Below are 13,309 nucleotides of genomic sequence, written 5' to 3' on the forward strand. Positions count from 1 at the left end.
GGGACATGTTTACAAAGAGAGTCCATATCATACTTTAGTACTTTTCTTCAACCCTGACGACAGACAGAAAATAAACCTTCTAATGATGACCCTTTGAAATTCACCTCACTTTACCAATCTGTTAGAGAGCTAAGAAGATTTAAGACAATGAAGAATACATTTTTTTACCTGAACTGCAATGTAGAGTCCTGGCACATTAAATGATTCAAACATGATTTCTGCAAGGTACTCTCTATTTTCTGGTGTGTTCAATGGAGGTTCTGTCTGTAAAAGAATCACTTTAATAAGCAGTCTCTCTACTGTCTCCCAAATCTCATACAATTAAAATAATAAAATTTTAGAGCTCTAAGCTTTAAAGTGAGTCTAACACCTTCTCAATACAAATGAGGAAACTGGAGCCCAGGGATGTTAAAAGGCTTAAGGAATTTAGTTATGAGCTGGCCTCCTGCTTAGCTACTCTAGGGATTCCTATACAGAAACTAGATTGACATCCTGTAGAATACCCCCAGTAAGTAAGGTTACTCATTATAAATAGAATTCATTTATTTTCTGGTCACAAGAGAAATAGCCAACCTTTAAATTTATAAAGATTACTAAAGCTACATTTTAAAAAGCTAATACAAAGTGGTGGCCAAAAGTTCTTAACCAAACATTGTTTAACTTTTAAGATTAATTTCACGTAATGAATATATGTGTGTGTTTATGTGTGTGTGGGTGTGGGTGTGTATGTGTGTGTGGGGGTGTGCTGTATGTATATATACATATATATGTATATATGAAACAGGTTCTGATTATGTCTATAACACAATAGGTGAAAGTAAGCTTCATATCAAAAAATTTAAAATACTCTATACTAAGTAGAGACATTAGAATTCATTGACAAAAGCCTTTCTCATCTTAAATATAAATGATAAAAATTAGAATTCATTACAAGAAGGTAACCAAAGCTAATAACAAAAGACAAATTCTATAATAATTTATTTTAACTAGATACTTACACTGTGTCAGCAAAATAGCAAAAGGAAAGTATCTTTTATGGACATTTAATCCTTTTAGAAGAGGTATAGCAGACAATAAGATTAGAAAAGCTATAGATATTGCGCAAGAAAATTTTCCTACAAGCCAAAAGCTAACAAATTCTTAATTTAGTTTGGGCCTCTAATTTAAAGTTCAGTAAACAACTACTGCTCAAGTGTATGGTAGAAAAAAAGTAACAAGTAAAGGTTAGAAGGAATTAGATAGAATTAAATTTTTCCTAAGTCTCTTGGCTCTTTTAGAGTTCAAAATCAACGTCAAATTACATGTTCTTCCAGCAGCCTTGTACCTTCTGCTTCCCAATAATCACTCTCCAAGTTTAGATGCCTTAAATAAAAATTTCCCCCAGCCTACACTCAGGCCATCAGGAAGCTTCAGACCAGACAAGAAGAGAGGAGCAACAGCAGACAGCCAAATCTTGTGAGTAGGAGGCCAGGTTATTATAGCATATAGTTTGTTTGCACCATAAAACAGCTGCCTAAAACTTGCAGCTCTAGCTCTAAGAGCGGTAGCATAAAGTACAGAGTACTTGCCTCAGAGTTCTAGTCCTGTCTCTGACATTATGTAACTCTGGGCAAATGCCCTCAGGCAACTCTTTAAATTGGCCGACAGTTACTAATCTACACTTGCAGAGGGAGTTTTCTCACTAGGTGCTCCCCTGTACCTATGAAATCTCAAATCTAAACCTTCCCCCACCCCTCCAAAATAAAAGTCAGATGGACATATTTATAAGAATGATAATGAGAAAAAGGGGACAACAATAATAACTAGAATCCACAAATAACCCCAAATTTTTATTCTAAGCCCTGTTATAGCTTCAGGCACTTCCCCAACAAACTTATACAGCAATGATTATGCTGACTGCTTTTTTCTTGTTCTTGCTTCTGCTGTTTAGCATTCATATAAGCAGCAAAAGAGAAGTGAATTGAACAAATGAAGAAATAAGAAGAAAACAAAGCAAGGAATCTATGAAGTGGCCGGAAAAAACTGCATAAATCAGCCTGTGAGACTCCAAGAGCAGGTTCTATTATAATGCCCCAGGTACAACTATTTGACAGATGTGACAACAGCTCTGAGACTTGGTGGTTCTGCAGGGCTTCCAGCTTCAATGCAGATGGCAGCAGATGGCAAGAAGAAATCATCAAACCTTGACAGATTTAAGTCTTACCCTTGGGTTCAAAAAAATCACTTCACTGCTATAGAAAAGTGAGGTGTATGCAGTTCACTTGAAAAATATCTATCTCTTAGTGGACTGAAGGCTCCAAAAGAGTCAACAGTTTGATATGCCATAGTATCCAGAAATAGGAAGGTGAGTGTTCCACATTGTACCCTAATATTCTAAGCCCCATATTTTATGAAGGAATAAAAAGCTAAAGAGCATGTAGAAGAAAGTGGCCAGAAGGTTGAAGGATCTCCACACCTCATGTCATATGAGGATCAGCTGGCAGAACTCAAGATGTTCGCCTAGAAAACACTTAAGAAATGATCAAATGGATTTGTTTTGTTTTCTAAAGATCTGTCAAAAGAAGAACGGCCTTAGACTTTGTTCTACTTGGCACAAAAGGGAAAACTAATTGCAATGAGTAGAAGTTGCAGAGAGATACCTTTTAGATCAATGTAATGAAAAACTTCCTAACAATCAGAGTATTTCTGATATCTAATAAAGGAACTGAGGATACTCAGAAGGTAGAGGGTTCCACCTCATAGGAAATCTTCAATAAAGGCTGGATGACCCCTTCTCAGACATGTAGTATAGGTTCAGATACTGACAGGACTGAGGTCCCTTCCAACTCTTAGATTTTTTGATTCTATAACCACATATGACTTGGGATAGGAACAAAAGAACAACTAGCAGATATGAAAGCAAACTTCCTGCTACCTATTTCTCTCTATTACATACATACATCGTGGCTATGAGAGAATAAAAGACAGATTTTGGCCCAAAAAGCACAGTAAGTATTTAGCTTGTACATAGTTAGTACACATAGTAGACAGCTTAAAAATCTTTGTATTGTAAGAAAGATAGCTTAAAAATCAAATTATCCTCATAGAAAAATCACTGAAAGTAACAATAAGTATAAAGATTTATTAGCTATGGCAATATCACTATAAACATTCTAAAGCTAGAGAACAATAAAGAATGTTACAAATTCTAACATTAGAAAATAAAAATTAAAAATTCAAACTTGAAATGTTTGACAATGCACCTACACGAAAAAAATACAATAATACATTATAGATGGAGCTAGACTCTGAGTCAGAAGACTTGGGTTCAGATTCTAGCTCCACTACTTAATGTCTTTGGGCAGATCACTTGCCTGTTCTGGCTCTGAGTCTTCTCATATAAAGAAATAAAGAGATGAATCTAGATGGATTATAAGCCCATTCTAGCTCTAAATCTCTAATTTTATCATCATGTCTCATTTTAAATATTTGGATCCTGTTGCATAAACTTACTCTCTATAACATAAGCATTTTTCATTATGAAGTTAATTTTGTCCTCAAAAAGATATTCCAGGGTAATACATAATTTTGTATATGATGGCTAGATCTTCTGTTATCTAACTAAAATCCTCTCATTTCTCTGTAATGTTTTATTTTGCTTAAGCAAAAGTAGTCAGGAATGTATAGATACCTTATCTTAACAAACAGTGCATATTCTGAATAAAAGTCATTTTTAAACAATTATTTTCAAGCATACAGTAATGTATTTGGTTCTAATTGCTAAAATAAATAGCATTCTAATTGTAAATAAATTACAAAAACAAGATTTTAAATGTTATTCTATAAAACCTCTCTTTTGCAATTTTCTGGGGAAAATACATTGGGAAAGTATAAACTGAGGAAAAACTGCAACCAAGCAGTTAAGACAATGCTTGTCCTAACAAGTATAAAGCGGACTGCCAATTCTAACAGAGAAATGATTATTAAGGATCTCACTCATTTCAAAAAACCAAAAGAGCCTTCTGGAAAGGAATATGATGACAACTTTCCTTTCTGTGTTGGCTCAGGCATGAATCCAGGAAGCATCTCCAAAGGCGAGGAATACCTGACACAGGGATGCCATCCTGTGAGATTGCTACAAAGAAGCTACGATATCTTAATGAACTGCCAAGCACTCATTAGCAGCTTGCATATAAAGTGCTGTATGCTCACTGGGACTAGTTTCAAAAAAATATAAAAGAAAGAACTGCTTCATAAATCTTTTAACCACTAAGACCAAATAAAGTAAAGATTTTTTTTAAACTATGCACAGTCCAAGAAGATGTCTCAGGACCTTCTGCCAATATATTTCAATATAATGTGGTGGTAGGGGTGGGGAACCTGGGGCCTCAAAGCCACATGTGGTCCTCTAGGTCCTCAAGTGTGGGCTTTTGACTAAATCTAAACTTCATAGAACAAATCCCCTTAATCCTTTTATTAAACTTGGACTGTTATGTAAAACTTGGACTCAGTCAAAAGGCCACATCCGAGGACCTAGAAGGCCACATGCATCCTAGGCCACAGGTTCCCTACCCCGTGTGCATCTCCCTGCACAAGAAGACATTAAAGACCCTTCCAAGGGGCAGCTAGGTGGTGCAGTGGATAAGGCACTGGCCCTGGAGTCTGGAGGATCTGAGTTCAAATCCCGGCTCAGACACATAACACTCACTAGCTATGTGTCTCTGGGCAAGTCACTTAACACCAACTGCCTCACAAAAAAAAAAAAGTCCCTTCCTACAACTTTCCATACAATGTACCATGGGAAAGATAAAGAGGAGATTTTGTACACATGTAAACAGAGGCTCTAGAAAAATTCCTAATAAATAAGAGGTCTGCACAGGCAAATGAATAGCAGTGATCAGACAAGTAAATGGGGGCACCAAGGAACTTTCACAAATATTATGAGGAATAAAATGCAAAAAAATACATTAATAATACAGAAGATTTGATGGGTTTGAGGAAAATGTGCAAATTACAGAAAGTATAAACTTCTATTAGTTAAGAGGGGTTGCAGGTAATAGAAAACTTTACAGAAAGTGTTAAAAAAAAATAAGCAAATTCCTAAATAACTAAATGACTCTCTGTTATAACATGGGAAAGTTTTGTTAAAAGGGATAGGTATAATTTTTTTTAATATAAAAAAGGATAATTTTCTGAGTAGGGAAGGGGTATATTTAGAAATTAGGATAATGTAAAAACAAAGCTATCACTTTTTTAAGATTTAGGAAAAGGTGAAAATGACATCTTGCCTCATCCTCTAGCATAAAAATGACATCTTCCTCTACCATAAAAAGGGAAAAAATTCCTGTCATCCCCATTAGGATGCCCTTAAGAGGAGTTTAACATGTCCTTAAAATTTTTCTAAAGAATGCCAGCTTTTCAAAATTTCACATCATTTTTAAATTTGTACAGTTTAGCATTCATAAAAAAGTATTTCATTCCCCTTAGTTCAAAACGCTCACCATTAAAAAATAGTGATCTTCAGGTTCAGCTCGAAGATATTTAAAAATTACTTGTTCCATGAATCTTTCCATGAGATCCCAATCTTCAATTATACCATGTCTTATAGGCCACTGATGAAAGATAAAGCAAAAATACGCAAAATTTTAGTTCATATCATTGAACAATTGCCAACAATAATTAATAGCATAAAAAGTAGTTTATGAAAAAAATGTCTATTTTGTGGGAGTTAAATTTATATATGAAAATATGTAAAAGCTAACAAAAATAATTTAGCTATGTAACCAGACTTATGCTACCTACCTCTATGTTCTTCCTCATCCTCCAGTAAGAAGTACCATATTTATCTAATACACTGTGTTGACAAGAGACTACTATATTAATCATTAAAAAAAATCTGTCATTTCTTCATGTTCAGCCAATATTTAAATCTATGAAGCCAATTCTACCTACAACCAAAAATAAACTCCTCAAAGGTAAGAGAAATTGAGTTTAAATAATTCTCATAACACCTAGCAGAGGTCTCTCTCATATAACAGTGACACTCAAATGTTTACTAGCTAATTAAACTGGCTAAGGACCATAATGGCACATTAAATAACAGAACAGAAGGCTGAAATAACATACTAAAAAGATACCTAAAATAACACAACTCATCTTCCCCCAAAATACCAAAACCTTTTTCTAACTTCCCTATTTCTGTTGAGGGTACCACCATTTATCCAATGACCCAGGCTCAGAACCTCAGAGTAACCTCTTCATTCTTCCTCCTTTCCTACCCCCACCCAATCTATTACCAAATCCTGTTCTTCTTCATAAGAAACCCTTGTTTCCATCCCCTTCTCTTCACTCACATAGACTGAACTCAACCTTCACCACCTCTCGCTTCTAGGATAAAATATAAATTTCTCCATTAGTCATTTAAGGTCCTTCCTAATATGGTTCCAACCTATTTTTCCAGCTTTATTTAACATTATTTCCCCTCATGTACCCTATATTCCTGCCAAACTAGTCTATTTTTTGTTTCCTGTATATGAAATTCTCTCTTGAACTTCCTTGCCTTTCCACATGTCTAAAATTCTCTCCCTCTGGAAATGCCCAGCTCCCTTCAAGACTCAGGTCAAACGTCATTTCTTAACACAAGGCCTTTTCTGACTACCTACCTCCTCAGACATCAGTGCTCTCCCCTAATGCCAAGATTACTTTGTATATATTTTAAATTTATTTATATATAAGCTTTCTTCCCCATAGAATGTAAGTTTCTTTAAATTGGGGGCTGTTTGGCCTGTTTTTGATTTTCCAAAAACCTAGTTCTTGGTATACAATAGGCACTTAATAAATGCTCGTTACACTGAATTGCCTAGAAAATGTGAGGCCCCTCCAAGTTTTTTTTAAATTTCTGATTATACGGATTCTTCTTTTATTTTCTTTTTCATTACCATGAATTTAAACATCCACAAACATAAACATTTCCTTATACAAAGAACAGAAAAAGAATTATGCGACAATCTCTGTGATGTACAGCTTCAGTCTTTTCTAGGTAAATTTAACAGAGTAGTTACAACAGTACTCTATTTGATTATATATGCTTCTGAACTTCCCTCTGCACTTTTCTGTGTAATCTTTTAATGTTTCATTGATGCTCCTCTTCCTATGAATTAAAGACTAATTTGTAAAGTAATCAAGAAAAACTAAGCCTTACTGTTTTAATGAAACAACAAACCATACACATGTACCTAGAACATGAACCAATAATGGCACTGCCTACTAGACATCTCCTTTCCTTGACTCCTATAAGTAAACTCCCTTTGCAAGAAACCCACAAGCAAGTCTGGTAACCTTTGAAAAGAAATGGCTATAACAATACTATGGTAGAATATATCTGAATTATCTATAGAAAGAACTAATCAAGATCTCCTCAACCTTTATCATCTCTGAAAAATTCCCAAAGAAACTTTACTAAACAAGAAAGCAAGAGATGGTACCTTTTGATAACTGAGGTTACAGAACAAAACTTCATGATATCCCATACTTTGGGGGTCAGTTATTTACTTACATTCACCTTAAAAATAATTACTTTAACCCTATTCTGAACAAAACATATAAGCTGGTGTTAATTAAGGTTAGAACAAACATAAGGCTATGTTATACTGTGTTAAACCAACTCTTAGAAACAGTGAAATCTTTCTCCCAAAAAAAATCACAATTGGCACATGTAATTTGTCCTTCTTATACCCTTCAAACTCCAAAGTCAATACCTTGGAGAACATAGTTCTTCAGCTGAACAATCCCAAGCAATACACAAAAAATAAGTAGCCCATATGTTGGGCATCAAAGGAGCTAAATCTGGGGTAGGGAAGCTGCAGCCTCATGGCCTTCTAGGTCCTTGGGTATGGTCTTTTGACTGAGTCCAAGTTTTACAGAACAAATTCTTTTATTAAGAGGATTTGTTCTGTGAAGTATGGATTCAGTAAAAGGGCTGCACTTGAGGACCTACAGGACCACATGTGGCCTCAAGGCTGCAGATTCCCCACTCCTGAGCTACCCTGACATGAAGTTATCAGGAGAAGTTAAATGAGAGTGAGACAGCTTTGGATAAAGCAGGAACAAAAATTAATCATTATTTTGTTTCCACTGCTGATGGCATATCTTGTTAAATTTTTCTTATTGTGTAGTTGTTTTCAGTCATGTCTCATACTTCATGACCCTATTTGGGATTTTCTTGGCAAAGATACTGAAGTGGTTTGCCATTTCCTTCTTCAGCTCATTTTACCGATGAGGAAACTGAGGCAGACAGGGGTAAGTGATTTGCCCAGGGTCACACTGCTAGAAAGTGTCTCAGGACAGATTTGAACTCACAAAGATGAGTCTTCCTGACTCCAGACCAAGCACTCTATCCACTGGTCCACTTAGCTGCCCTTTATGTTAAACAGTACTTTAAATTCATTCCTAATAACTTTCAGTATTAACAAACTAAGAAAACATGATGGCTTAACATTAGATGAATATACATTTGGTTGGAAAGTCTTACTCAAAAAAGTTTCAACAGTTTAACATGAGTTGGTAAAGGCAGGCAGAATGTAGACTAAGGAATGTTCCATAGGGGATGGTCTTAGGTTCCCATACTACTAATATTTTAACCAATTATGTATGATGGAGATTGTTGCTAATGATACCAAACTAAAAGAAGTGGCTGAGAACCTCTGAGATAAGATTAGAATTGAAAATTACTTTGACAAACATTAGAAGTAAAAGGATAAATAGAATGATATTTAACAGAGAAATTCAAGGTAATTCACTTAGAATAAAGCAAAACAAACAAACAAAAAACCCCACAAGTTTGGGGAAATGATTAATGAGTATTCCAAAGCATGACACAAAAATATAAGAACACGTTTTTAAATAATATAACAATAATAACAATAACTAGCACTTATGTAGCAGTACTTACTACATACCAGACACTGTGCTAAGTGCTTTATAATTATTATCTCATTTGATCCTCTCAATAACCCCAGGAGATAGGTGCTATTATTATCCTCACTTTATGAGCCTCAGTTTCCTCATTTGTAAACTAGGGAAACTGAGCAAAACAGAGATTAAGTGACTTGCCCAGGGTCAAGCAAATATTAAGTTCTGAGACCACATTTGCATTCAGGTCTTCTTGATTCCAAGCCCAGCATTCTATCCACTCTGGCAAACTCGCTGTCTTACATTAGACATATACAAGTACACCATATAATAACATGGTCACTGGTCATACGGTGGCCATTGCAGATTCATTTATAAGAATCATTAATCATATGTCCTCAAACTATATGCACATCTTTACATACACACATACATCTGGTAAAAGAGTAATGTAACATACCTGGCTAAAATACAAGTGCTATTTCTGCCTCCTAATATTATTGTTACTGTTTTAAAAAACTAAGAATGATATCAGGCTGAATAAAGAATAGAATACATATCATTAAATAATCAACAAGCATATATTAAGCACTTATCATGTACTAACTACTAAGGAAAAAAGGAAATGCAAAAAACAAATATACAAAAACAGTCCCTAACCTCAAGGAGGTTATTTACTAATAGGAGAGAGAATATGTAAATAAATAATATAAGATACATAATAAATAGAAAGGTAACTCACTCCACTAAATACTTGTCAGGCATTTTAGAGTTTTCCAGAACCCACAATCTGAGTGAGATACAGGAAACTTCAAGATGAAACACAGAAAAATAAATAACATTAAAGGGCTACAAGATAACGCTTATGAAAAATACAAAAGAAATCAGGATTATTGATCTCACAGAGAAATAAAATAAAAACTGTTTTAAAATAATCTCAAATACATAAAATGATAATGAATAGATGTTGATCAAAATATCCTAGTTCCCCACTGTAGCACTGTCATAGAATTCCAAATAAAGTAGTGCATTTTGAACCCTATTCAAAAAGGCTTGATTCCTGATGACTCCATCAAAAGGAATTAGGTAGAGTAAGTTTCACAGAATCTTAAATGTCACAGATTGCAAAAATAACCTTAGGGAACATCCAGGATTTGCCATTTTCAAAAAGGGGAAAAAAATGGAATCAGGAGAGTATTTAGATATCACGTAGAAATTCTAGACTAGAAGAACTATTTGTCACTGAAATGTTTTGGCAAGAGAGGCTTCCTTCTCTGGAGTTACTAAAAAAAGTCTAGGGATTTAGGTAAAGCAATGACTAGAAGTAGAGTTAAGATCACTTGCAATCCTTTTCAAACCTCTGATACTCTGTCACTTTACAATGATTACCCAACTCAACAAGCATATTGATCAAACTTCAGGTCAAAGAGTATGAATACACAAAACACTATCTACTTCATTTCTGTCAAGAATCCTGGGGTGGTGGAGAGTGGGGGGAGGAATGTTACCCAGACAAATTTTAGTAGGGTACCAACAGTTTATAGAAGACAACTTTGAAACAAATACAAGATTTTTCTGAGAGGCAATTTTGGTTGTTTAACTAAGGCATGAGCATATACATGCGATATTTCTTCAAAGCATAAGAATTATGAATTATTTATACACATATAAAAGTAAATGTGTATTACTATATCAGCAAAGAAGCCTTCCAGAAGATGCTACTATAATTCAACCATACAGAGATGTAATGTGATATGGTGGGAAAAGTCCTGGATTTGGAAACAGGATTTGTAATCAAATCAGTCTGTCTAGATCAGAAAGTGAGGGAGATTTTGCAGAAGTCACTTAACTTCTCTGAGCCTCAGTTTCCTCATCTGTAAAAAGAGACACCTGGACTAGATGACCTCTAAGGCCTCTTCCCCTCTAAAGCTATAAGCTGGTCTATGAAAAAAAAAAAAGAAAAATGTACCTACTAGAAATCCTAGAAGCTTACAGACAGATCCATCTTGTATAAAATTTAAATTATATCTAATGTGTTTTTTCAAATAAAAGAAGTTTCTTTTTATTTATATTTATTGTTGAAATGGTTAGTTTTAAACTAACCACATAAGTGGGATAACATGTAGAGTACTGCTTCATTATGTCATCTTTAGTGTTATTTCCCAGATGAGATAAACATATTTTGAAAAATAATTACAAAAACATACCAAATTCCCCCCCAAAAATTGGCAGATTATCTACCACCTTGCATCAATCACTCTACGTCTCCCTTCCATTAATGCAGTCAAGAATCAACTCTAAGCTTCTGTTTCAATTTTACCTTTGTAGCATATGTAGGTTTATCTATGGCTTCATCTCCTATGAAAAAGTCAAGGTCATCAACTCCCCTCAGTACTCTCCTTTGGGCCTGGTCAACTACTTTTGCTGATTCTCTGATAGCAATACCTTAAAACAAAAGCACAAAAATGTCCAGCATGAACATCAATCACTTAAATGAACAAGGTTAATGCAATGTAATTCTTAAATACAATGTGCAATTTCAATCACTACTCCTTTTCCTTTCCCTTACAACCACCCCCTCCGAAAAATCATTCAGGAAACATGCTACAAGAGATTCATGAAAAACATCTGTTATTTTCAGTATAGTTCAAAGAGACTAATCCATTCAGCTGCTATTAATGTCGACAGAAGATGCATAGTTGAATCTCCCATTATTATTCTGAAAACTTCTTTAGGACAAGTAAATGAAAAGTTCCTGGGTTAAAACATATCAAGAATGCTAGAAAATAAAAATACAGACTGAGTCACAGGATGTAAATGGTAAGTAAAAAGGAAAAAATGCTTAAAAATCATCATCAATTAAGTATGATTCTGAGCAAGACTAAATCAATATAGGTTTTTAGTATCCTTTTTGAAGAACCTCCACTTTAAAGAGGAGGCCCAGGCCAGCCCCATCCTTTCTCTCCAGGCTTCACTCCAGCCTCCCAGGCTTTCTTTACAATGTACTACTTCAGGTACCTTCACCTCCCCTACCCAACCCTTTTCATCTCCTTTTCATGTGTTATCTTCCCCCTTTAGAATGTAAGTGCCTTATAAATAAAGAATGTAAGCTCCTTGAGAACAGGGACTGTCTTTCTTTCTGCTCATATTTGTACTCCCAGCCCCTGGAAGCAGTGATTGGCACGTAGTATGCAGTGCTTAATAAATCTGCTTGCTGACTTGACTTGAACCTATAGATATGTAGAAGTTTCCCATTAAAAGGAAATAGTAACATCAACCAGTTAAAGGACAACACTGCCTAGAGGGTTTTAAGCCACCAGTGACCAAGATAAACAACAACCTAAAGCACAGCACTACATAAAAAGCACATTATTTTAAATAAACTATTAACCCCACGCATATGACAGTGTATAACAAAACTAAGCTTCACCTCTGGTGTAAAACATATTTATTTATCCAGAGTTCAATTTCCTCAAAAATGTTGTTCAAGTCTTCCCTAAAACTATATATTTCCCTGTAAATTCATGAGCATTATGCTTGAAGTGCCTTTATCTGGTAACTCTTTATCTAAAGTCACAAATGTGATTATTACATGTTTAAATATTCTTCTCTATACCTACACTGTTCTTATTTAAATGCGATCCTAAAATATATTAATAGAATTATACTGCCCTTACAGTATTTATGATAGAATGAAAATGCACAAACCTGACCATATCACTCTGCTACTCAAAAACCTTCAGAAGCTCCCTGTTGTCTATCACATAAAATATAAAACCCTTACTCCAGCATTTAAAACATGCCAATCTCCTCCACTCTTTCATTCCTCTCCAGGCTCAACTCCTGACTCTCCAGTCAGATAGAAAGTTCGTTCTCTACCATGTCCCAGCAGCCTTCTCAACGAGGAAAATCCCTGGTCCCCTGAAGTAATTTCCTGTTTGGTAGGTGACTACTGGAACCTCCATTATAAGGAAGTACCCAGGCCAGCCATGTTCACTCGTTCATTCCTCTCCAAGCTTAGCTCTTGACTCCATGAATTTTATCCCCACTCTATACTCCAAATCCATTTCAGTGTTCTTTTCATGCCTTGTCTTTCCCCATTTGAATGTAAGCTCCTTGAGGGCAGGGATTATCTTTTTGCTTGGACAGCAATTATCTTTTTGCTTGGACAGCTTCTGTATATTTAATGCCTAGCACAGCGCCTTGAACATAATAAGCATTTAATAAATATTTACTGACTTGACACTACCTAATTTCATGGCCTTGTTTCACACTACGTTCCTTCATACACTAAATATCTCAAACAGTATTACCTCTGCCTTGATTTTACCTTATACTTCTCTCCCTCCACACAGCTGTGCAGATGGTTCTCCTATCCCTGGAATGTACTTCCTCTTCATCTCTGCCTGTTTCAATCCTC

The 13,309-nt window shown here is 35.2% G+C and overlaps 1 protein-coding gene across 4 annotated transcripts in view; it reads right to left on the minus strand.

Moving 5' to 3' along the window:
- Positions 1-13,309, minus strand: part of ACTR3B (actin related protein 3B) — a 103,176-nt gene that overhangs the window by 58,304 nt on the left and 31,563 nt on the right. For 2 of the 4 annotated variants that reach the window (XM_021009617.2, XM_021009616.2), the window contains exons 3-5: positions 11,210-11,334; positions 5,481-5,591; positions 169-264 (exon numbers count right to left, since the gene is read on the minus strand). In XM_021009617.2, the coding sequence (XP_020865276.1) occupies positions 169-264; positions 5,481-5,591; positions 11,210-11,334 (332 nt within the window). The remainder of the gene's footprint in view (positions 1-168; positions 265-5,480; positions 5,592-11,209; positions 11,335-13,309) is intronic. The other 2 variants (XM_021009618.2, XM_021009619.2) reach the window with 1 other exon arrangement.

This window comes from Phascolarctos cinereus, unplaced genomic scaffold (assembly GCF_003287225.1).
Source record: "Phascolarctos cinereus isolate Bilbo 61053 unplaced genomic scaffold, phaCin_HiC Scaffold_1;HRSCAF=81, whole genome shotgun sequence".
Taxonomy (NCBI): Eukaryota; Metazoa; Chordata; class Mammalia; order Diprotodontia; family Phascolarctidae; genus Phascolarctos; species Phascolarctos cinereus.